This window comes from Larus michahellis, chromosome 7, assembly GCF_964199755.1.
Source record: "Larus michahellis chromosome 7, bLarMic1.1, whole genome shotgun sequence".
NCBI classification, from domain to species: domain Eukaryota; kingdom Metazoa; phylum Chordata; class Aves; order Charadriiformes; family Laridae; genus Larus; species Larus michahellis.
The window spans coordinates 6,811,546-6,833,941 of NC_133902.1; the positions used below are offsets into that span (position 1 = coordinate 6,811,546).

General features: G+C 62.6%; 1 protein-coding gene across 1 annotated transcript; it reads right to left on the reverse strand.

Moving 5' to 3' along the window:
- Positions 1-3,868: 3,868 nt before the first annotated feature.
- Positions 3,869-13,877, reverse strand: TBX2 (T-box transcription factor 2). The gene is made up of 7 exons (XM_074594826.1): positions 13,377-13,877; positions 12,379-12,646; positions 9,717-9,863; positions 8,454-8,530; positions 8,162-8,331; positions 6,303-6,913; positions 3,869-5,407 (listed from the first exon to the last, which is right to left on the reverse strand). The coding sequence occupies exons 1-7, from the start codon at positions 13,739-13,741 to the stop codon at positions 4,961-4,963; spliced, it is 2,085 nt and encodes a 694-aa protein (XP_074450927.1). The 5' UTR covers positions 13,742-13,877; the 3' UTR covers positions 3,869-4,960.
- Between the last annotated feature and the right edge of the window lie 8,519 nt (positions 13,878-22,396).

The window sequence follows — 22,396 nt, forward strand, 5'->3', positions numbered from 1 at the left end:
CGGCAGCGTCGGCAGCACAGAGCGAATACGCGCCCCGCGCAGCCCCCTAAATCACCTGCGGCCGCAGGTGCGGAGCCGCCACCGTGGCTGCTCATCCCGCCCCGAGCGCGCAGGTGCCTTGCGCGGGTGCGCAGCGCTGGGGGATGCCCGGCCGGGGGGGAGGGCAGGGCTCCGCGGAGACTCCCGGCGCTGCCCTTTGTCTATTGATCCGCGATCGGGGGCGGCAGACAGTGCGGCGGCCCCGCGGGTAATTGGGGCTCCGAGGCCGTGACCGAGCCCGCCCCCCTCCTCCCCCCCCCCCCCCCCCCCCCCCGCGGGGGGCAGCGCCGCCGGGGCCCTAATTGGGAGCCGCAGGCGGGGGCTCGGCCCGCTCCGCTTTGTGCCGGGCGCGGAGGCAGCGCGGCGGCAGGCAGGCGCCATCCAGGCACAAAGAGCTGCGCCCCCCCCGCGCCCCCCCCCCCGCTGCCCCCGGGCCGGGGGTCCCCTTCCCCGACCACCGCACCCCGCACTCGCACAGCCGGGGCTGGCAAATACTCGTTGAAACGGGGGATTTGTCATAGAATCATGGGGTGGTTTGGGTGGGAAGGGACATTTAAAGGCCACCTAGTCCAACCCCCTGCCATGAGCAGGGACATCCGCAACTCGAGCAAGTTGCCCAGCGCCCCATCCAACCGCCACCTCTCTGGGCAACCTGGGCCAGTGTCTCACCACCCTCGGGGTAAAAAATTTCTTCCTTATATCTAGTCTCAATCTCACCTCTTTTAGTTTAAAACCATTACTCCTTGTCCTATCGCAACACTCCCTCATGAAGGGTCCCTCCCCAGCTCTCCTTTAGGCACTGGAAAGCCACAATAAGGTGCCCCTGGAGCCTTCTGTTCTCCAGGCTGAACACCCCCGACTCCCTCAGCCTGTCCTCACAGCAGAGGGGCTCCATCCCTCTGATCATCTCTGTGGCCTCCTCTGGACCTGCTCCAACAGCTCCGTGTCTTTCCCATGTGTGGCACTGATGGACCCTGGGAGCCACCCCGGGCTGGGGGAGCTCCTGGTGCAGGGCAGGACCCTTGCACGGTGGTGTGCCCCACTTCACAGCATCGTTTTTGGGGGCAAGCACACTCGGGGTGCCACTCCATTTCCCCTAGGGTGTGCAGTGGTCACCTCCTGTGAACCCCACACAGAAGTGACAAAAAGCAGTATTTCTCCACCGTCCCCAGAAGCTGAGGACTAAGCACACGCAGCGAGGTGCCACCACCTCCCTTTCCCCTTCTGCCACGCACCAGTGACCCGACATGCTCAGGGAGTGCGCATTGGCACCGGGATAACATGCAACCCTGCAGCCCGGGTGAGGGCCGGCTTGTCCTGCACAGCCGCGGCAGGAATGGCAACGGCAGCAGCGTTCCCCTGCCATGGGGCTGTGAGATGCTCTGGCACAAGCCCGTGTTCCTGTACACAAACACCCGCCCGTGGAGCCATTCCAGCAGCGCTATCGTGCCTCACAGCAGCTCAGTAGCCAAGTTGGCCAGGGTTTGTCCACCGGACCCACGAAACCCTCAGGGCAGGAATGCTATTTTTCATGCCTAGCCAAGCGCCTTGTGCATTTAGCTGAAGAATCTCAAAAGCCACCACTAACACTAGTGAAATCCTCGGGGTTTGGGGATCTCACCGCGCTGGTGAGACAGCACCAATGCGACCTGCTGGTTAAACACCTTCTGCCAGAGGGAGGTCACTGGAGCACCCAGCACTTTGTTTTCATGACAGTGACCACAGCACATGGTGCAGCTGAGCCGGGTTTTGTGGGGCGCATTGTGGGGTGCAGAGTGGCAGGGCCGTTGGGGGAGCTGTGCTGGGTGTGCCCCCGCAGGGCCTCCCAGCGCCTTTTCATAGCCGAGGAAAATAATCCTGGTGCAGTGCGTGACTAATCAGTAGCTGCTCGTCGCACTGTTTGAATAGGGTTTCTCAGAGCCTGGCCTTGGCCACGGCGGACCTGGAGTAGCTCGGCTGCTGCCGAAACACCCCACTGCCCACAGCCCCAGCCTTGGGGGGGGCCAGGCCCGCCTCCCTCCCTTCAGGCACCGTCCCTCGAGATCACTGTCATGAACCCACAGTCTGCAGGGAACACTTTTCCCTCTCTGGTGAAGAGGTGCTTTGTGCTCAATAGGCAGGTTGGGATGTCTTGCCGGCAGCAGCGCTCGGCCCCAGAGGAGGATGCAACGTTTAAATGTTCACTGTCCCTCAGAGCAGGCTGGATGACGTGGCTGTCCCCAACCTGCCAGGATGGCAGGGACCCCGTGTAAGGCTCTGCCAGCGCTGGCTGTGTTCAGTGGCACCGTCACCATCTCCCCACTGAGCTTGCCCCAGAGAGCTCAGCCTAAACCCAGCAATGGCAGAAGGGTGGTGGAAAGAGCCAGGGGAGCCCACGCACGGGCACACACCGTACTCCCCCTCTACTAAAAACAGAGCCCATTAAATTGTTACTCATCCTCAGTGACGTTTATTCGGAAATAATCCCGCAAGCCTAATTTTAGTAACTACACTTCCCTCCTCCGGTGTAAGCGGTTCCCACCCTGCCGGTCCCCCCCCGCCGGCGGAAACGGCCCCTTTCCTCTCAGTGAGCCACAGCGGCTCCTCTGCCGCCGTCGGGGAACCCAGTCCCGCCATCTCTCTCCCCTCAGAGGCTCCCGCGACCGGGGGGAGTGTCGGTCGCCCCTTCCCTGCCTGCAGCCCCCCGGAGCTCGGGGGCAGGGGTTCTGGGGAGCCCGGGGAGGAGCCGCGACCACGCACGACCCGCCCCGTCGGGGCCGGGCGGCGGCGGGTGTGCGGCGGCACCAGCAGAGGGCGCCCCGCGCCCGGCGCTGCGCCTCCGCGCCCGAGGGGGACGCGCCCCCCGCCCCCGCCCGGCAATTGGGCTCATAAATCTTCCCCGGAACGGGAGAAGGGTAATTGGTGAGGAAAAGGGCTGTTTGCGTCCTCCTCGGCCGCGCCCCGCAACGCCCCGAGCGGCTCCGGGCGCGGGGAGGAGGCGTGGGGACCCACAGCCCGCGCCCCGGGGCAGTCCCGGCCCCGACGGCACCGGCGTGCCCGGGTCACCCCTTCCCCATCCCCGACGGTGCCGCTCTGCCCCGGTCATCACTTCCCCGCCGGTGCCGGTGTGACCCGCGCACCCCGCTCCCCGCCGGTACTGATGTACCTGAGCGTCTCCCGTCCCCGCCGGTACCGGTGCGCGTCTCCGCAGCACGGCGGGACGGTACCGGCGTCCCCGGGCCCTGCCCTCCCGCGGCGGCACCGGAGCGCACCCCGGCGCCGTCCCGCTGCGCCCGGAGGACGGTGCGGGCAGACCCGCAGCTGCGGAGGGTCCCTGCTCCTCATCCTCCCTCGCCGCACCCGCGGGATCCCCGTTCGCGCCCGCGGACGCCTCCGCGCCCCACCCTGTGCACCTGCGCAGGTGCGCCGAGCCCCCCCATGCGCGGCGGGGCGTCTTGTGGGGCGGGCAAAGGCCCTGAGGCAGAAATCCCCCGACGGGCAGAGGCGGCGGAGGTTCGCGTCCCCGGGAGTCCCCGCGGAGCCCTCCGCCGGGCGGGTGGCCGCGCACCTCGGGGCTTTTTCGTCTTTCCCCATCAAACCCGGGGCCCGCAACCGCCGGGGATGCGCGGTCCCTTCCGCCGCCGCGGGGAACCGGGCCCTGGTGTGGGCGGACCCACCCGCGCAGCAGCTGCGCACCTGCGGAGGAGCGGCGGCCCCGACGGGGAGGTGCGGCCGCGGAAAGGCGGCGGGAATGAAACAGGCGGGAGCCGGCAGGACTTCTCCGAGTAGTTTTTTTATTGAAAGATGTGAGAATTCATCAAAACTGAACAGACAGATACCCAAGTAACCATCACGTTGCAAATCATGTATCTTTTTATTTTAAAACAAATATAGAGCACAGTCCTGTGATATTTAAATTTATTATACTTTTTTTTTTTTTGTTCTGGAGTGAAAAATAAAAACCTGAGGTTTATTCCTGCATTCTCTATACCCCGCTCTGTAGCGATATTTTAGTTATGATTTGGATTTATTTTTTTTTCCTTTCGAAAGTCCGTCAGAGGATTGAACTCTTAGTTTCAATGACTCCAAAAATTGTTTTACCGGTGGCACATGATTGTCCTAGAGAACAGGCGGGATAAACAATATTTTAAAACACAGTTAAAGAAACCAGTATCTCCTTCAATCACAAAGAGCTAAATAGTTTTCATTTACAATATATATGTTCATGTAAAATGAAAAAAAAAAAAAAAACAAAAAAAAAAACTTAAATGCGATGAGTTAAACTCTAAATATTATGTACACACCAATGTACAACTCTGAATAAATTAATACCAATTTGCATATTCTGGGATCCTTATAGCTTATTTACACAAATTACCATTTATTTCATAAATATCTGCCCGGGTACCCGCGGGGCTCCCCTCGCCGTACCAGCTCTGTGCGGCGGCGGCTGCCGAGGCGGTTCATTTCCCATGTTCCGTTTCTTATTTCTTTTTTTCTTTTAATTATTTTTTCCTCCCCCCCCCACCTCCCCTTGCACAGATGAAGTTTCGGCCCCGCTCACCTCCCCGGGGCCGGCGGTCAAGACCAACCCATCCATCGGGTGCCTCCGCGCCGGCTCATTGCCCCCCCAGCCAGAGCTGCCCAGTGCCCGGAGCGGGGGAGCAGAGGGGCCGGGGGGTTCTGCGGCCGCGATGGAGCGCGGGAACCGCTCCCAGCCCCACAGCCGTGGGAGGGGGCGGACGAGCCCTGCGCTCCCACCTCTCGCTCCTGGTTCTGGGGCGGTGGGTCCGCTTGGCCAGCGGGGCTCCATCCCTCTGCTCCAGCCCCTCGCTCCCCATCCGCCCCCACCCCTCGCTCCGCAATAAATATTTATACTGTGCTGTACAAAATACCAGTGCTTCTCCGCCCCGCCGGGAGGGCTCGCTGCCCGCCCCGTCGGTCACTTGGGGGACTCCCTGCCGGGTGACAGCTCCCGCTGGCTCTCCAGCCCGCTCACCAGTCTCTGGATGTTCTGCAGTTCATTGAGGGACTCCTTCAGGGAGCCCTTGGGGGAGGCGGCGGGGCGCTGGGTGCCCCCCTTGTGCAGGGGCACCTCGGGGAGGGGGCTGGACTCCCGGCTGCTGCTGGCCTTGGAGCCCTCGGAGCCGGGGTTGAGGCTGGCAGGGAGGCCGGTGGTCAGCAGGTTGGTGCTGGGTGGGATGGTGACCGGGAGCTGGTAGGGGCTGAAGCGCAGGCGGGGACGGCTGCTGCCCAGGAAGGGGTTGCGGGAGAGCGGCCCGGCCGCCGCCGCGCTGGTGGCTGGCATGGCCGAGGCGGCTGCTGCAGCTGCCGCCATGTAGGTGTAGGGGTAGGGGAAGAGTCCGCCGAAGGTGGGCATCGGGATTCCCTGCGGAGAGAGAGAGAGGGGTGAGAGCCGTTCCAATGTTCCGCTGCATTCCCCTGTCCTGCCTGCCCCCCCAAGCTGGCGTTCCCCGGAGAAAGCCGAGGCAAAGCCAGACACCTTGGTGTCATCCTAAAAACACAGTGTGGGGATATCCCTGTGGGACGGACCGAGGGAGGGAGTACGGCCAGGGAGCCCCATCTGCCCCACACCAAGCCGAGCTGGTGCCGCCGGGCACAAACCCCTCTGTGGGACCGGCCCCGACCCTGCCCCCGCGCCTCCCGCACACTGCGTGTCCCCCGTCTGTGCAGCATCACAGACCTTTAACCACATTAAAACACATAGTTAAGTAGGGTCGATAAATTAGGGGAGTTCAAAGACATCTTTATGTGTTTCATCATAGGGGCTGGTGAAGGCAACACAAGCGCAGGCGTTGCAGGAGCTGTTTTGGGGCTGGCGGGGGAGACGGGGGGGCTGTGGGATGGGGACAGCCAGGTCAGGCAGGGCCACAGCTCCTCACTCTGCCCCTGCCTATGGGGAAATGACACCGGCTGCAAAAAAAATCAGAATTCCTCCTCAAATCAGCCCTGAGGCCAACCTTCAAAATGTCTCCCATGTCCTGCCTTTGCCACACCAGGCAGCACATCAGGGGTCTGGGGGAGTATCACCCCCTTGTCCCCAGGGGCTGCAAGGGGAGCCTAGGGGGACCAACAGCTCCTGACCTGCACTGGGGCCACCCCACATGTCCCCACACCGGGGGTGACGCCAGCCAGGCCTGACCCTTGTCCCCAGCGTGCCCCAAATTCAGGCAGCTTTGGGAAAGGACATGGAGATGGGGGCCCAGGGTCTGGCTGCCCAGTGGGGATGGGGACAGGGATGCGGAGTGGGCGCGGGGGCTTACCTGAGAGGCCAGCATGTGCTGGGAGAGGTGGAAAGGGAAGGGGGTGGCCGTCCCTGCCGCGCCTGGGGCAGACGAGAGGGCTCCGTTCTCCAGGCTGCCCCCGCCGGTCACCGAGGCCAGCAAGTGTCCCATGCCCATGGCGGAGAAGGCGCCGGGGGCCATGGCGAACTGTCCCGGGTGGATGAAGAGGGGCTGCCCGGCGCCCAGGGGGCTGAAGAACTGCTGCCCATGGAGGCCGGAGAGCGCCAGGCTCTGCAGGTGCCCAGCGCTGAGGTGCGGGGGGCTGTCCGTGTGCACCATCAGCGGGGCAAAGGCCTCCTTGCCCACGCCACCCTCCGCGTCCTTCTTGCTCAGGTCCGGTTCTTTCCTCCTTCCTTCCACCTTGTCCTTCTCCAGGCCCCGAGCACCGAACAGGCCCTCGCCGGGTCCCTCCCGGGGGGACGCACCGTCCTTAACCTTCTCCGGGCTGCGCCTCTCCTTGCTCCTCTCTTCTGGGCACCGGGGGCTGCCCCGGGGCGTCGCGTCCTCTCCGCTGGGGCTGGCGGCGGCTGCCGGCCGCTCCTCAGGCACCTTCTCCACCTCCGCATCGCTGTCAGCCCCCAGCTTCTCCTCTGCAAGGAAATGGAAGGGCAGGGGGTCAGAACAGAAGTCCCCGGGGGAGGCGAGGAGCAGGTCACTCGCCAGAGCCCCGGCGGCAAAGTCGCAACCGTTATTAATGAGAGAAACTAATTTCGGGGGGCAGAAACGGGCCCTCGTGCTGCGGTCGCTCTGGGGAAAGGGGATTAACAACAGCAGTCCTGTTGCTCTGCCAAACAGGAAAAACATGTTTGATGGAGGACCAAAATCTATTACAGCATCGCTCTCGTTAGCTGCAAACTCAAAGCGGGCTGCAGAGCAGGGGGATGAAGGGAGCGCGGACAGCGCTGGAGGAAATGGTCCTGTATATATTTAATTACATGGAGCTGATCAACAGTGCACCGTGGATTTATTCCAAATGTGCAGGTTGAGGCAGGTTAAACAGGCATTTTTAAGGCAAGAGGTATGGTACAGATTTTCCTAAAAGGGGCTTTAATTTTAAAAAAAAACCCATCGAGCTCTCAGAGAGGGACTGGAGGCGAGGGGATGGCGAGGGCGAGGGGAGCAGAGCCCCTGCCCGATCGGCTCCCGCTAAACGAAAAAAACATTGTGGTGCGGGTTAGGTGAAGCTCTGCAGGCTGGGGCAAATATTCGGGGAAGCCTTTGAAAGAGGAGAGGGGTGTAATAAACCCTCCCACCAGCTCGGATGGGGGGAACGAGGCGGGGGTGGGGTGGTTTGCAGTTTTGATGAAGGTTTGCAGGGAATAGGGCTGGTGGAAAGTTTAAAGAGCAGCAGATTGATAGTGCGGCAAGATGAAACCCAGCATCTAAAAACTGCAACGTGGGAACTGCCAGTTTATTTTCATTTACTAGCTTGAAGCCCTGGAGTTACAACATTTTTTTCCCCTTTCAAATGTATTAATTCTTTCTTTTTTTTTTTTTTTAAATATTTATTTTTTTTCCAGGGGACTGTGAGCTAGCCATGAAAGGCAGGGCACGCACCAGCGAGGAGCCGGGCAAGCGCATCCAGCGCAGGGGCTGCCTTGCCATTTCTTCTTGTTTATACTAACGTATAAACAGGAAAACGTTTGCAAACCGTGAATGCCATTCGCGTTTTGCTCTGTTCTTGTCCTTTCAACCCTTGGGCTCCTTCGTGCCCATCCCCGTCTTTTTTTCCCTGCTCGTTTGCCCCTCTGCCCCGCAGACACCGGCACGCACCGGCCCCGAGGGAGCAGAAACCCGACTTTGGGAGGGAGGATTTGGGGTTTTGCCTCCTCCTTTACCTCTGCCGCTGCCCTTGAGGCGCAGGGGGCTGGGGAGGGCTCCCACGGGGGAGTGGAGGGCGTCTCGCACCGCCGAGGGCTCGCAGGAGGAGGCGTCCGACTCGCCGCCGTCGCGGTCGGGCTTGCAGGGCTCCTCGTACATCCGCAGGGACGGCAGCGAGAGCTGCTTCCTACGGGGCGGGGGGGGGGGGGGATGTGAGAGGCAGCGTCGGGCACGGCCCGGCCCTCCGCGGGCGCGGAGCGGCGGCTGCGCGGGGGCGGAGCGGGGAGGGGGACAGCGGACACCCCTTACCTCTTCTCCCGCCGGCCATTGCCCGTGTCCCGAAAGCCCTTGGCGAAGGGGTTGTTATCGATTTTCAGCTGGGTGATCTGCGGGGGGGGGAACGGAGAAAGGAGGCGGTGTGAACCCCTGCCCGGCCACCCCCCCACCGCCTTCCGCCGCCGCCGCCGCCGTCGGGGAGCCCGGGCTGCGCTGCGCAGGCTGCGAAACGCGCCGCGGCCCCGCTTTAACACACCGCATGCTTTATTAAAAATGATGCTGAGGTTTGGGCTTGAATTATTAATAGAGTCTTAATGATAGGAAGTTATTTTTCACGGCCCCCCGGAGGGAAGATGGCGACTGAGCCGCTCGGCGCTGGTTAAAAGCTATTCTTATCCCTTCCCCGCCGCCACGGGCTTCTGGGGGCCGGCGACATTAGGGCGCTCAATAATGCACGGCCCTGAAATACGGTCCCGAGAGGGGCGATGGAAAAAGGCCTGGCTGCCCGGGACCCGCCGCAACCCCCTGCCCGGCCGCCCCGGGCCGCAGCATCCCCCGCCCGACGGGGCCCACCGGCCGGCGGCCGCCCCGCGCAGCTTGCGGCGGGCCAGCAGACAAAGTGCTCTTTAATCGATTGTGACTCTTCGCCATAAACTTTACGAGGGAAACAAGCCCACCAGGACCCTCAGACAGAGCTGTCAATTAGCATCAGCAGCCAGGGGTGGAGGTGGGGGTCAGCTTTTGGATTAAAACACACATACAACTTTTGGAGGGGGGCCGGCAGAGGCTCTCCACTCCCCACCGAGCTCTCCTGGCTCCACTGTTCGCAAGGCGACACTTGCTAAATCACGAAAGCAACTAAAATTAGCTTATCTGGCTGTATTTTTTTGGCTCCTCCCGGGCCCAGAGCACCTTCTCCATGAGGCTGCCCAGGCCGCGGCACTGCTCTCTGCAGCCTGGGCCTACAGCAAGGGCTCCCGCTGCCCCGAAAAGGTGCGACAAAGTCCAGGAGGAAATTATTAATAGTAATAATAGAAATAGTAATAACAGCATGAGCAGTAGCATTAGTATCAGCAATAGCAATAATAATAGCAGCAGCATGAGGGGCGCCTCCTGCTCTGAGGGCTTGGGGTTTAACCTTTCTCCTGTTGCTTGCCTTTTGGCTACTCTCCCCAAAAATGTCCTCACACACACACACAAATACACCCTAAAAAGGGGTAAGGCATGGGACAGGGGTGAGAGCAGGGGGAGATGCAGGGACAGGGCAGGGAGAGGGCAGGGGCTGCCCGGCCGTACCTTGTCGTTCTGGTAAGCGGTGACGGCGATGAAGTCGGTCTCGGGGAACACGTAGGTGCGGAAGGTGCTGTAGGGCAGCTTGAGGATGTCGTTGGCCCGGACTATGTGGAACCTGGGCTGGTACTTGTGCATGGAGTTCAGGATGGTCTGGGTGGGCGAGAGAGCACAGCCCGCGGCTGCCGTCAGCCTCACGGTCCACGTTATACACACGTCTAGCTACCTCCCTAAAAAAAAATTCCCTTTTCTCCCGAAAACAGCCAACAAACCCCACAAATTCACGCTGAGGCAATAATGCCGGCGGATGCCAAAGAGGGAGATGTGTTGGGGTTTTTTTGTTGTTGTTTATGCCATTGCACGATCTGCCCCCAAATAAGGAGGTCAGGGGAAGGCAGGCACAGCAGCATCTTTGCGGGTGTTAAGCACGGCAATAAAGCAGCAAAAGGGTTCTCCCCGTTTTATGACTACCCTGCAAACGCGAGGCGAGTTTTCGACACATTTCTCGCTGCTTTTCATATTTCCGACCTTTCAAAAAAAAAAAAAAAAGAAAGCAAAACAAAAAAAAAACCAACTCCACCTCACCACCACAAAAAAATAATGTTAAAAAGCCTCTCGATTTGTGTCGGTGGCGGCAGAAACCCGTGCCAGCCCCAGCCAGCGCCTGCGACGTGAAAGGAGCGTTTCACCATGAGCCATGTTAAATTTATGTCTCGGAGCAACGCTGCAGAAGGAACAGACATTTTTTTTTTTTCCAACCAGGTGTCTGAAAGCCTCGCCAACACTCAAAGCCATTCTCTACCCTCTCGTTTTTGGTTTTTCTTTTCTTTTCTTTTCTTTTTTTTTTTTTTTAACCCGAATCCACCGCGATTTGGCTGAGGATTTTCGGAAGCGGCGGAACCCCCCGAGCCGCGCCCCGGGGGCCGTTCCGACCCCCTGCCCCTCGCTGCCCGCACCGGCAACGTTTTCCTGCCCGATAGCGATTAAATAATTCCCTAACCTGCTGTGGTCGGGCTGAAATGCAGTATTCACCGCCCGGAATTGGTAGGGGAACGGCGAAAGCTTGAGTAATTATTGTCAAATAACGTCTGCCAAATGGCTAAATAATTATCACTTCATTTCGTTTTAGAAGGCAATAAAAAAAATCCCCCCTTTTTTAACCCCAGCAATAATCACCTGCTGATGAACTGTCGGATCGCTATTATATTGATAGCATCTAAACGGGATTTATCATAAAAATGGTGCAAAAAGTCTCATTCAGGCGCGCAAATCTGCATTCCTTTAAAAAAAAAAAAATCATCCCTCTCTGACCAGATGGGCACTGGCTAAACCCTCATCTCCCAGATTTAACACAGTCCGGATTTTGGACAACGACAGATACCAGAAATCTTTAATTGAAGGTGGCGAACCGTTAAAAACACTGAACCAAACTAGTTTTTCCCTAGTATCAAAAAAAAAAAAAAGCTATTTTTTAAGACTCCCTCTCTATCGATTTACCTTGCTGTCTATAAATAACCTTGCAATGTATTATTTAACAAAGACGCTCTTTCCTGCCTTAAAAGAAAAAAAAAAAAGAAAAAACAAACTCAAAATAAATAAAAAGAAAGAAAAAAGTGCACCGGGGAGGTGCTGAGCCCTCTCCCACCTGAGCGCCGGTTCCCGCAGCCCCGGAGCGCGGTGCCCCCCGGCTCCGCCGCCGCACCGCCGGCCGCGGGTCCCCGATAATTACCATATCACCAGCGCTGGACGATGAACTTTCCCTTTATCGCCCTAAATGCTTGTCCAGAGGCTAAAGATAGCCGGCTTGTGCGCTGTGATTTCCACACACGCCCCCCCACCCCCCCGTGCATTCACTCAGGATCACGCTCCCCTCGCGTTTTGACCCTGCTTTCTGCGGATCTCTGCAAATTGCTACCAAGATTCGGTTTCTTGCTTGCTTTCTCTCTCTCTTTTTTTTTTTTTTGTTTGTCTGGGTTGCTGGTTTTTCTGCTTTAACTTTTTGTTTATTTTTTTTTTATTTACCTCCGGAAGGTGATGCAGATATACTCAATAGGGAAATAAATAGGGGCGTTTGGGAGCCTTTCAGAAGCAGCCACGGCTCCGGCCCTGTTCCCGGCCGCGGAAACCCAGCGCAGGTGCCGCCGCCCCCAGCACCGCTCCCCCCGGCCCGGGCTGCACCTGCCCGGCCGCCCCGTCGGGGCAGCCCTCACCGCCGCCCCCGGCACGGCCTCGGCCCCGCACATCCACCCCCCAAATCCCGCTCCCCGCAGAGCCCCGAGGGCCGGGGAAAGGCGGCAGGACAGGCCGCGGAGACCGGGAGGATCGAGGATGAGGGAGCCAAGGGGACCCCGAGGCTGCCCGCAGCCCGATCCCCTCCTGTCCCCCGGGGGAGCCGTCCCCAGGACGGCGGAGAGCTGCCCCTCGGGGCGGGGCAGGAGCAGGGGCCGCGGGGGCGGCGGGGCAGCCAGGCCGCCGCAGGGCCCGGCAAGGCCCCGCCGTCCAGCCCAGCGCGCTGCGGCCGGGGGGAGAAGCCGTTAAAGCCCAGCGGCTGCCCCCGGGCAAAGCAGGACCGGGCAGCCCCGGCACCGCGCAAACCCCACTCCTTCTCCGAGGGGGCATCCCTGCTCGGGGATGGGGGGGCTCCGCTCTGTCCCGCAGCCGCACTTACAAAGCCGTGCTTGTCCGAGATGTTGTTGGTGAGCTTGAGCTTGTGAAAGGCAACAGGTTTGGCCATCCACTGCTCCCCCGTGGCCGGGCTGTCGGGGTGGATGTACATGCGCTTGGGCATCTCCGGGTCGGCCTTGCCGGCCACCATCCAGCGGGAGTTGTGGAACTTGTACCGGCAGTCGTCGGCCGCCACTATATCCATCAGCAAAATGTACTTGGCCTTCTTGTCCAGGCCGCTCACCCGCACCTTGAACGGGGGGAACATCCTCCTGCGGAGAGACCCAGAGCGGTACAGGGCTGCCGCCCCCCCGCCCGCCGCCGACCCCCGACGGCCGCTGCCCCGCCGAGCCGCCCCGCACCGCCCGGCCCCGGCCGCCGCTCCGAAACCACCATCTTTTACTGGAGCTTCACTGAGGTTTTCCAGCCTTTCTCACGTCCCGCTGCTCCTCACCCTGCTCTACTGCACCCGCCGGGGGCAGAAAGCAGGGGAAGAACTCGAAAAAATAATACTAAAAAAATTCCATTCCGGGGAAACAAGTGGGCGAAAACGCATCCCGGATTTCACTCCGTCTCCCTGCTCTCCGCCGAGCCGTTCGCCCTGTACCCAGGCGGCCCCGCCGCTGGCCTCCCCCGGGACCGGGGACATGGGCAGGGCCGGGGGCGACCCCGGCTGCGGGGAAAGTTTGGCAGGAGGGAAGGAAGCGGCGAGAAGCGCCGTAAACAAATGCAGCGGGGGATTACGGGCGCTCAATTAGTGCGCACAAATTTAATTTGGGATCGCGCTCGGAAAAAGTAATAATTGGGGGGGGGGGGGAAGCTCGGAGAGGGGGGGTTAAACACCTCCGAAAAAACTCCGGGGATCGAAACTGGCCGCGTTAATTCATCGGGGCGCATTTGGCGAGGACCGGGGGAAGAGGGATGAAACGGAGGGGCAAGGGCGCTACGCGGCCGCGCAGGTGCGGGGCGGGCTGCGGGGGGCTACGCGGGGCCGGCTCTTACCTCCCGGACTTGGTGATCACCATCTCGGTGCCCAGCTTGTGAAACTGGTCCCAAAGCTCTTTGGCTTCAAGCGTTACTTTCGGGTCGTCTTCGACCTCCTCCTCAGGCTCCAGGCTCTTGAGCGAGCGCAGATGGGCGGCTTGGTGGTGGTGTCCCAGGGCCGAGACGTGCAACCCGGCCTCGGCCGCCCCGGCCAGCCCGGGGTCCGGCATGGGCTTTGCCAGCGCCGCCGGAGGCAGAGCCAGAGCGGGGAAAAAGGAAGGCTGGGCGGCTGCGAGGAAAGCGGACATGGGGAAGTCGGCCGGCCGGGGTGCGTGGAAGGGGTGGTAAGCCATGGCAGTCCCTGGGAAGGCTGGATCTCTCATCGGTGCATCCACAAATCCAGGAGAAAAAGAGGGATTCCCTTTACAAAAATGTGTGTGTGCGGGTTTTTGTTATTTTTTTTTTTTCTCTCTCTCCTGCCCAGCGAACTCGCTCGAGTCTCTGGAAGAGGAAGGAAAATCAACAGCACACACACAAAAAAAAAAGCATACAAAAAAAGCCGAAAAACAGCGGAACTAGATCTGGAAAAAAAATAAAAAGAAGAAAAAAAATAAAAAAGAGAGAGGCAGTTCCCGGCTCCTGGGACTCCCGGTCTGCGGAGGGGAGACAGTAGGTCCTTATTTTTTGTTGTTGTTGTTGCAGCGAGGGAGAGCGAGCGAGGGAGCGATCCCTCCCGGTAAAGTCCTTCCCAACACTAAAATAGAAACAAAAGCCGGCGCGGGGCTGCGCGGAGCGGCGCGGGGCGCGGCGGGGCAGGGGCTGCCCTCACACCCCCCCGGGCCCTGGCTGCTCCCCGGCGGGGCCGGCCCGGCTGCGCGCTCCGCGGACGGCGCTGGGGCGAGGGCTGCTCATGGCTAAAGGAGCCGGAGTGGAAACGGTTAGATCTTGTCCTGATCTCTGTAAAACTGTGACTATCTCACATGTCCTTCCTGCTCTGATCCGCCCGCTAATGAGCCAAGCCCCCTTGATTGCTGATTTTACGCGTTTCAGACCAATTGTGGATCTGCATAGGCGTGGTTTTGACAGCTCCGGCCAAGCTCCGGGGCGCGGGGGGGGCGGTGAGGGGGTGAGGGGGGGTGGGGGCGCGGAGGGAGGGAGGAAGGGAAGAAGGGAAAAAAAAAAAAAAAAAGGGGGAAAAAAAAAAAAGAAGAAGGTGTCGGAAGCATCGGCAGTAAGAAAACATGTCAACAGAATAAAATATTAACCAATGACAGAGAAAAGTGCTCGAAATCCCACCCCCGGCTCCTTTCCGCATACCGGGTCAGCCCTGGCTGCGCCGCGGCCGGGGAGCGGCCGCCGCCGGTGCGGGGACAGCGCGGAGCCACCTCGGCGGAGCGCGGAACGGCGCCCGGGCCCGCCCGGCCCGGAGCCCCGGGGGCGGGGGGGCGGCGGCAAAGGGGCCCCCGCCGGTTTCTGCGGGGGCGGCGGGGCCGGGGAAGGCGGGGGGGGGGGGAGGCGGGCGGGGGGAGCTCGGCTGCTGCTGTCTTACGACAGATCCTGGAGAGCGGATCGAGGTGGGGCGCGCCCCGCCCGCCGTTCCGCGCACGGCCGCGCACAGCCGCGCAGTGCCGCGCAGCGCCGACGGGGCGGCCCGGCGGAGAGCTGCGGGCGGCGGGCGAGGCCCCGAGTGGCGACTTCCAGCGCGGGTGAGTCGCTCCCTGCCGTCGCCCCCCGCCCTGCCGGCAGCCGCCCCGACGTGGGGGTGAGTGGGGGGGGGGGGGTCCCCGCCCCCGCCCGCAGCCCCGCGCCCACGGCGGAAGCGCAGACCCCGCCGTCGGGATGCGTGGGGCTGCGCGGCCGGGGGCCGGCGCGGCTGTGGCCGGCCGGAGGGGCTGTTTACCCGGGCGGGGGGAGGCAGATAAGGCGGAGGTGGGAGGTGGGGGGGACGACGACACGCCGGGGCTGTTTGCAGAGGGATTAGGGCCGGTCCCGCCGCGCCGGGGCCCGGGGGGGCGGCGGGCGCGGTGGGTGTCCCCGCGGAGAGGTCGGTTTGGAGATCTGTGCTGATTAACTGAGGGCCGCGGTGGCTGAAGAGGGCCCTGGCGCCAGGCGGCTGAGCCCTCACAATAAAGACCCGTCTCTTGTCACTTCATATTTACCCCCAAATCTTCAAAAAGCGCCCTGCCATCCTTCCAAGGCTCCTGCCCCCGCCGCCTGCGCTGCGGCCAGGCGGGACCGGGGTGGGGGGGGGGTGGGGGGGTGGGGCGGGGGCCGGCCCCCTCCTCTGCCCCCCGACTCGACCCCCCCCCCCAGCCCCTGCCGCTCCGCGGATGCGCAGCGAGGCGCGGCCGCAGCAGCTCGGAGCTCTCGGGCCGCGTCTTGCTTCTCCCTGCGCAAGGTGGGACACGGGGACCTCCGGGTGCCCCCACCCCGACCTCTCCTCTTTATCTCCCTTCCCCGGTTCATCCTGCCGACAACGATCCCCCCCCGCTGCCCCCCGGCGCCACGCTCAGCCCAAATCCCCTCCCCGGGCTCTTTCTTCTCGGGGTCGTTCACAACCTGCCCGTGTCCCGCGGCAGGTTCACCTCTGCCTGCGCTGCCCGGCCCCGCCACCGCGCCCGACGGGGCGGGCACCGCGCGTCCCCCCGGGGCTGCCCCGGGCGGCGGGGCCGGGGAGGGTCCCGCTGACCATTGAACGGGGAGCGGGGACTGAAATTTAGACCCGATTTGGACTTTGCTTCCTAGCCGCCGCGGAAAACTGCTGACGGCAGCTTTGGCAAAAATGGGGCTTGCTTGTATCTTGTTTTATTTATTTATTTTTTCCTAAATTCCTCCTCACAAAGCAAACCCGGAGCCTCTCATTGCCCCGGGGCGGCATCGCCCCATTCCGGGGGCAGCTCTCCCGCAGACCCCTCGCCCGTCGCTCCGCGGCGAGACGCGGGGCCCGGCCCGTCGGGGCCTGGAGCCAGCCGGGTCTCCGCCAGCAAAGGTCGCCTCTCCGCCGGCCCAGGGTCCGGGACCCTCGGCCGCGCCCCCCCCGCCCCGCACCGCTGTAACGTCGCAAACACCCTCGCCTGCAGAATAAAACCGATCCAGAGCAGCCTCGTCTCCCCGACCCTCTGTAGCGGCGCCCGCCGATGGGACGGCCGGGGGTGGGGGGCTAACGGGGACCGGGGCATCCACTGCCCGGGGCAGGTCCGGCCGCGTCCCCCCCCGGACCCGACGGCCGCGGAGCCGATCCGGGAGCCTGTGCCCATGGACGGGGCGGGCCGCTCCTGCCCGCGGCCGGACGAAACCCGGCGTCGCCGCGTCCTCCCCGTCCGCGATCGGGCACGGAGGGATGAGATTTCTCCTCCCGCTCCGAGGCCAACCCTGCCCCGGGGGTCGGGGACGAGAGGTGTCCCCGCACCGTCCCTTTTCCCGGGGAGGGTTTCCCAGGGAACTGGCAGTGCTCGGGGCCACCGTGCCCGGCTCCCGGGAGCCGCCCTGGCCGCCTGCGGGCTCGGCGCTCTTCTGGCGAACGGTCCCCGGGCTGGGACGGCGGCGGGGGATCCGTCCCGGGCCAGGCCGGGGGGGACCGGCCCCTCCCGGCCGCCCCCGCGCCCCACCCGCTCCGCAGCGCGGCCCCGCTCGCTCTTCTCCTTTCATCTCTGCCCATCTCCACTCATCATCCCTTTTCTATTTTTAGCCGGTAGACTTAGGCCTTGGCGCCAGGCCGTTTAAGACCTGTCAAAGTCCTTCATATTTCCCTCATGTCACATGGACCTTTCGCTCCCTTCCCCGCGCCATGCGAGGGCCGTAATTTGGATCTGTGAGCTGGTGAGCAAATGCAATTTGCTCTTCTCCATCGCTGTGTTGTCTCCGTGACCCCAGCCAGCAGGACGGCTGGTGTCCTGTCCGGGGCACTTACACAAATTGCGGGTGATTGATGAAAAATAACAATTCTCACAAGCAGCCGGGCCTCCGCCTTCCCCTCCTCCCGGCTCCACCGGGCTGCGGCAGCCCCGCGCCCCGGGGAGCGCTCCCCCCGCGACGGGGCTGCGCAGGGCGCACCGCCCGCGGGCGCTGCGGCTCCGGGCGAAAGGGATTTTCCCTGTGCTGAGGGCCAGCCGTCGGGCCCCCCCTTCCCGGCCCTGATGCCACGGCAAGGGACTCCCCCGGGCGCCTGGGGAGAGCAGGAGAGGCCGCTCGCACCTTCCCGAGCTGAAGGGGACCCAAGCCGGGGTGGGAAAGGGACGTGCCGTGGAGGGGGGGGACACACCGGGTTCCGCGCTCCTACCCCGGGACAGACAGACCTGGGGACGTCTGTCACCTCCGGCCGCGCCGTCGGAGTGAACCCGCAGGTGAGGGGTGGGGGAGCTCCCGCCGCCCCGTCCCCGTCCCCGGCAGGAGCCCTTCGCCCCCGCAGGAGAGGCCTGACGGGTGCCGCGGGACTCGGCGGCCCCCTCCAGCCCTGGGGTACGCCCTCGGCCCGGTCCGGGCCTCCCCGCCTCCCCTGGGCCGTGGGGCAGGCGGGGAGGGGGCGAGGGGCGGCCCCGCAGCCCCGACAGCTTCCCCGGCCCCGCTTCTCCCCCTCCACCTGGAGAGGAAAATAAACCCGCGTGTGAGGAACCTGCCCTCGTTCGCTCTCACCCACCCGTGGCCGGGGCGGCTCTCCTCCGCCTCCCTTCCCCGGGGCGCCGCATCGTCCCTCACACCCCTCGTCGGGGTGGGAATCCCCCTTTACCTCCGGGAGATCCCGGAAAAACGACTCCCCCGCCTTCTCCCCTTCCCGGTACTCCGGTGCCCGTCGGGGGGGCCGGGAGGGGCCGCGCTGCGCGGCGGCGGCTGCCCGGGATGTGCCGGGCACCGGGACCCTCCTGATGCGGTTTTATCGACAGCGACCGAGAGAGATGCTCGACCCGACACCGGCCCCGGCGCCGCCATCCTCCCTCCGCCCGCTGCGCGGCCGCGGAGCTGCGCGCCCCGTCCGTGCGCGGCCCGGCGAGGGGAAACCCGAGGACCCCCGCCAGCGCGGCAGCCCCCGGGCCGCCCCCCCAACTCCCCGAGCTCCCCCTGCCCTCAGACTGTTTAGATTTCTCTCCAGCTTTAAAGAAAATATTTCCAGTAATCCAGATTTCTGGAAAATAACAACAGGCGGGGAGACGCAGACACAAACGCCGCTGAAGTTTATCCAGAGTTTGAACAATTTATAAACACATTTTCCAGCCTGTTTGTCAGGGCGGGCGGCGAGTGACCCCGGCCCGGCCGGGCGGCCCCTGCGCGCCCGGCGCTGGGAGGGGGGGGCGCGCATCCTCCGCGCCCCGCCCGCACCCCGCCCTCGTTACCTCCGCGCCGCTTTGATCAGGGAGCCGGCTCAGCCCCGCCGCTTAATTGATTTTTTTAATTTTTTTTTTTTTTTTTTTAATTACGGAGCGCTCTCCCTGCGCGGGGGAGGAATGACCCCCACTGGGCCCGCACCCCCGGGGCTGCCCGGTTCCCCACGTCGGGGCCCGGCTCCTCGCACGCACCGAACCCGCTGCCTTAAAAGGAGACGGGAGCCCCGGCCGGGGCCGCGCCAGCGCGGGGGGGACCGCGGCCTGAAACCCGAGCTGGCACCGCGGGGGGCGGGCGGGGACGGGGATGGGGATGGAGAGGCGGGGAGGGGGTGTGTGTGGGGGGGTTCATGCAAATCCCTCTGTTTAAAAAACTTCCATCTGAGAAAGTGTGTCACATCCCGGCGCGGGCGCGTAATCCCCGGGCTAATGGCATTACCGCCGCCTCATCGCCGTCATGGGATGGGGCCGGGCGGCGAGCATCACCCCCCCCCGCGCCCGCCGCCACGCGTGACTGCGGCTCGGCTCCCGTGGGGACACGGAGCCGCGCAGACCCCCGCTCCGTCGGGGCGCCCCACGCCGGGACCCCGGCGGTCGGTGCCGGCCCTCCCCCGGGACCCTCTCCCCCTTCCCGGCCTCGGTGGGGGGGGGGTGGCTGTATCGGCGTTTATCGGTAATTGGGGTCCCGTTTTCCACCCAGGTTCCCCGAGCGAAGCCGGTACCGGGTGGGGAGGGCGGGAGACCCCTCGGCGGCCGGTTCATCTCTTCAATCAGAGTTTAGCAAACGGCGTTATTTGATAAAATAATGCTGTTTATTCCCCCGCCCGCTTCCCCTGCGGGATTAAAAGCGAGGATTTGGGACTGTCCCGCAGGCTGGGCTGCACCGTGCCCGGAGCGGCCGGGATGGGTCCGCCCCGACCCCCGGCAGCCGCCGGGCTCGCCGAAACGGGGTGAAAACCCGCAGAAACGCCGGTTCTGGGGATCGGGAGCGGAGCGGGGCGGGGTGGCATCAGCGCTTTGGAGAAATCACGGGGGGGGGGGGGGGGGGGGGGGTCTCCGCGCCCAGCGCAACCTCCGCGGGGGCGGCCGAGGCCGCTGCCCCCCCCCCCAATCCCCTCCAGGTGGGGACCCCGGGTTTACCCGGGCAGCAAAACCCCGAAGGAGACCCCGACGGCAGGGAGTGTCCCGGGCTGTCTCCCGCCCCCCCCCTCCCCGGTTTCTCTCTGTCCTTCCTTTTGTTTTTAAACTGTGCCTGGTGGGTGCAATCCCCCCGGTTGCCCCTGGAAGGGGGAAGGCGCAGGGCAGCCCCCAGCCCCATGGGGGTCACCCAGCCCTGTCCCCTCAGCAGGGCAGGGGACCTGAGCTTCCAGATGCCCCTTTCTCTCTGTTTGGGGCCAGGAGTTGGGCAGAAGTTACAGCATCAAGGAGGGGCGAGCGAAAGGCCCCTGGGTGCACAGGGCTGATCCAGGCTCACACCTCGGCCTCTCTGCTTCAGCCGGAATATGGGAACATGTTTGAAACCGAATCTAAAGCAGGATCTGATGCCGCTGTTCCCATGTCACGTGAGTTGTGATTTGGCCTAGGTTTGACTATTCGGATGGCAGAAAATCACCATCTCCTGTTTATCAGAGAGGGCATTTCATTGACGAGAAAATAAAAACAGCCAGAATAAATCATGGGCAGGAATATGCTTTCTTATTGCACCTGTCCATTTCGCGGGTGTTTCATCACGAACAAATTTGACGTATATCCAGCACTGCATGGAAGGGCCAACTGTCATCAGTTTTATTCACTTTTCCCCAAAAGCCCAGTGTTCCTCTGAGCTGTGCTCTGCCAGAGACATGGAAAGGTGGGGCAGGGCTCTGCAGACTGGTCAGGCTCTTCCTATCTTTTAATTTAAAAAAATAGTCTGCAAATTCGAACTGCTGTGGGGCAATGCCCCTTCATGGCCCCAGCTCCAGCATCACGCCTGATGAGATGCCCGGGCACCTCTGCGCTGCGGTTCATTTTCTCACTTCCCAGCTTTTTCCTCGCTTCTCTGTGAGTGCAGGGATCTTGCACCGACAGCCCCAAGGGATTTGGGGGTCTCAGTTTGGGCACGCAGTGAGCACGCCGAAACCTGCCGCCCTGGAGTGCCTCTTCTCCCAGCCTCTTCTCCCCTCACAGAGAAGCCAGGTTCTGCAGCGCTGGGAGATTGCTCTCCAGGCGCCTTTTCCATGGATACCTCAACGGAGGCAGCACCAAATAACAAGTAAATAACGGCCCGACGCCAGGCTGCCGGCACAAAGCAAGCAATTGCCCTTCGCTCAGGTCACTAATCTCTTGACACATGGTCTTTGAGACCTGGGCCACGGGGAGGGAGGCTGAAAGGGAAGAAAAGATAGTGGGGACAATGGCAGGGCCGCCGGCCGGCTAATAACGCCTCTCCCGGCTTTGTCTGGGTACGCTCAGCCCTATGCTGGGATCAATTCATCTCAGCAGAAAAAACCCCACACTCCTGCATCGCAAAGGGGCCGGTGTCTGCCCCTGCCTTGGGCTAAGTGCAAAGCTCGAGATGCTGCAGGTATTAATAGCCCCCATTTTGTAGCCAGCAGCAGTAATTCCCTCCTGCGTTTTCCCCTCCACGCTGAAAACAAACCCTTCACTTGATCCGTTTGTCCTCTCCAGTTGCCATCTGTCTTCCATCCTTCAAATCTCACCTTAAAAACAGTGCCTCTTGAGCAAATCCTCCCCGCCGTCCCTGCGCGCCGTCTCGCCCGGCGCAGGCCTGACACTACAAGCGCTCATTGAAGTGAAGGGGATTTGAGAGCGCACAGGACACGGCAGGATTAAGGCCACAGATTGCTCTCCCCGGGCCACGCCGTGCCTGCAGAGCAAAGCCCAGGCTCTGCCGGCCTGGTGCCACCAGCCCCCCAAAGCCCAGGGGTCTTCTGCTCCCTCCGCTTGGATATTTCTCTGTCGTGCTGGCGAGGTGGGGCTCTGCCGCACTGGCCGGTGCTGGGCATCACCATCCCTCTGCCTTTGATGTGCTGGTGGGATGGAGGGAAGCACCTGAGCCGACCTCCCCGGATGCCTCCGGGTACCTTCCTCTGCAGATGGAAGCGGGAGAGGTCACCTCCCGAGTCCTGGTGAGGAGGCACGGGGGTGTTTCAAGCGGGGGCCACTGTTTGCACAGATGCGGCGGGTGCTGTCCCACCTCACGGCGTGCCGGCGTGGGACCCACCGCACCACCCAGAGGCAGCATCTGTGGGGCGGCCCCGGCCAAGCCCGTGAATCACGAGCACATCAAAGCACCGGCAGCGCGAGCACTAACAACCCCGGCAGCCGGCTCGGAGCGGACAGTGCCTGCGCAGATGTTCAGCAGCAGCTTTTCTCAATTACAAAGAGCAGGAGAATTTACCAGAAAACCCAGGGAAGGGAAGGAGTCCTGGCCAGCGGAGGGGCCACAGCAAAGAGCCCACGCATCCCTTGTGGCTTCACGGGCCAGGTCAGACCAGCACATCAGACCAGCACATCACCATCTCCCTCCATTTTAGCACCAGTATTACATTACCCCACATTTCCCTGCAGCCCTCGCTGTGGGGGTCATATGCTCCCATCAAGATTTTTGTCGTCTTTATAAAAACCCCACCTTGCAGGGCTTCGTGGGGGTAGAGGAGAGCACAGCCATGACCACATCTGATCCAAACCTTTGGAGCCGGTGAGATTCTTCCTGGAAAATAA

What these genes read in the sequence shown, in the direction of transcription:
- TBX2 (XM_074594826.1), bottom strand. Translation starts at nt 13,741, where the DNA reads ATGAGAGATCCAGCCTTCCCAGGGACTGCCATGGCTTACCACCCCTTC. An exon ending in TCTCGGACAAGCACGGCTTT is followed by an intron (nt 9,864 to 12,378) that starts GTAAGTGCGGCT and finishes TCGCCCACCCAG; the next exon opens with ACCATCCTGAACTCCATGCA. An exon ending in CCGCTTACCAGAACGACAAG is followed by an intron (nt 8,531 to 9,716) that starts GTACGGCCGGGC and finishes CCCCCCCCGCAG; the next exon opens with ATCACCCAGCTGAAAATCGA.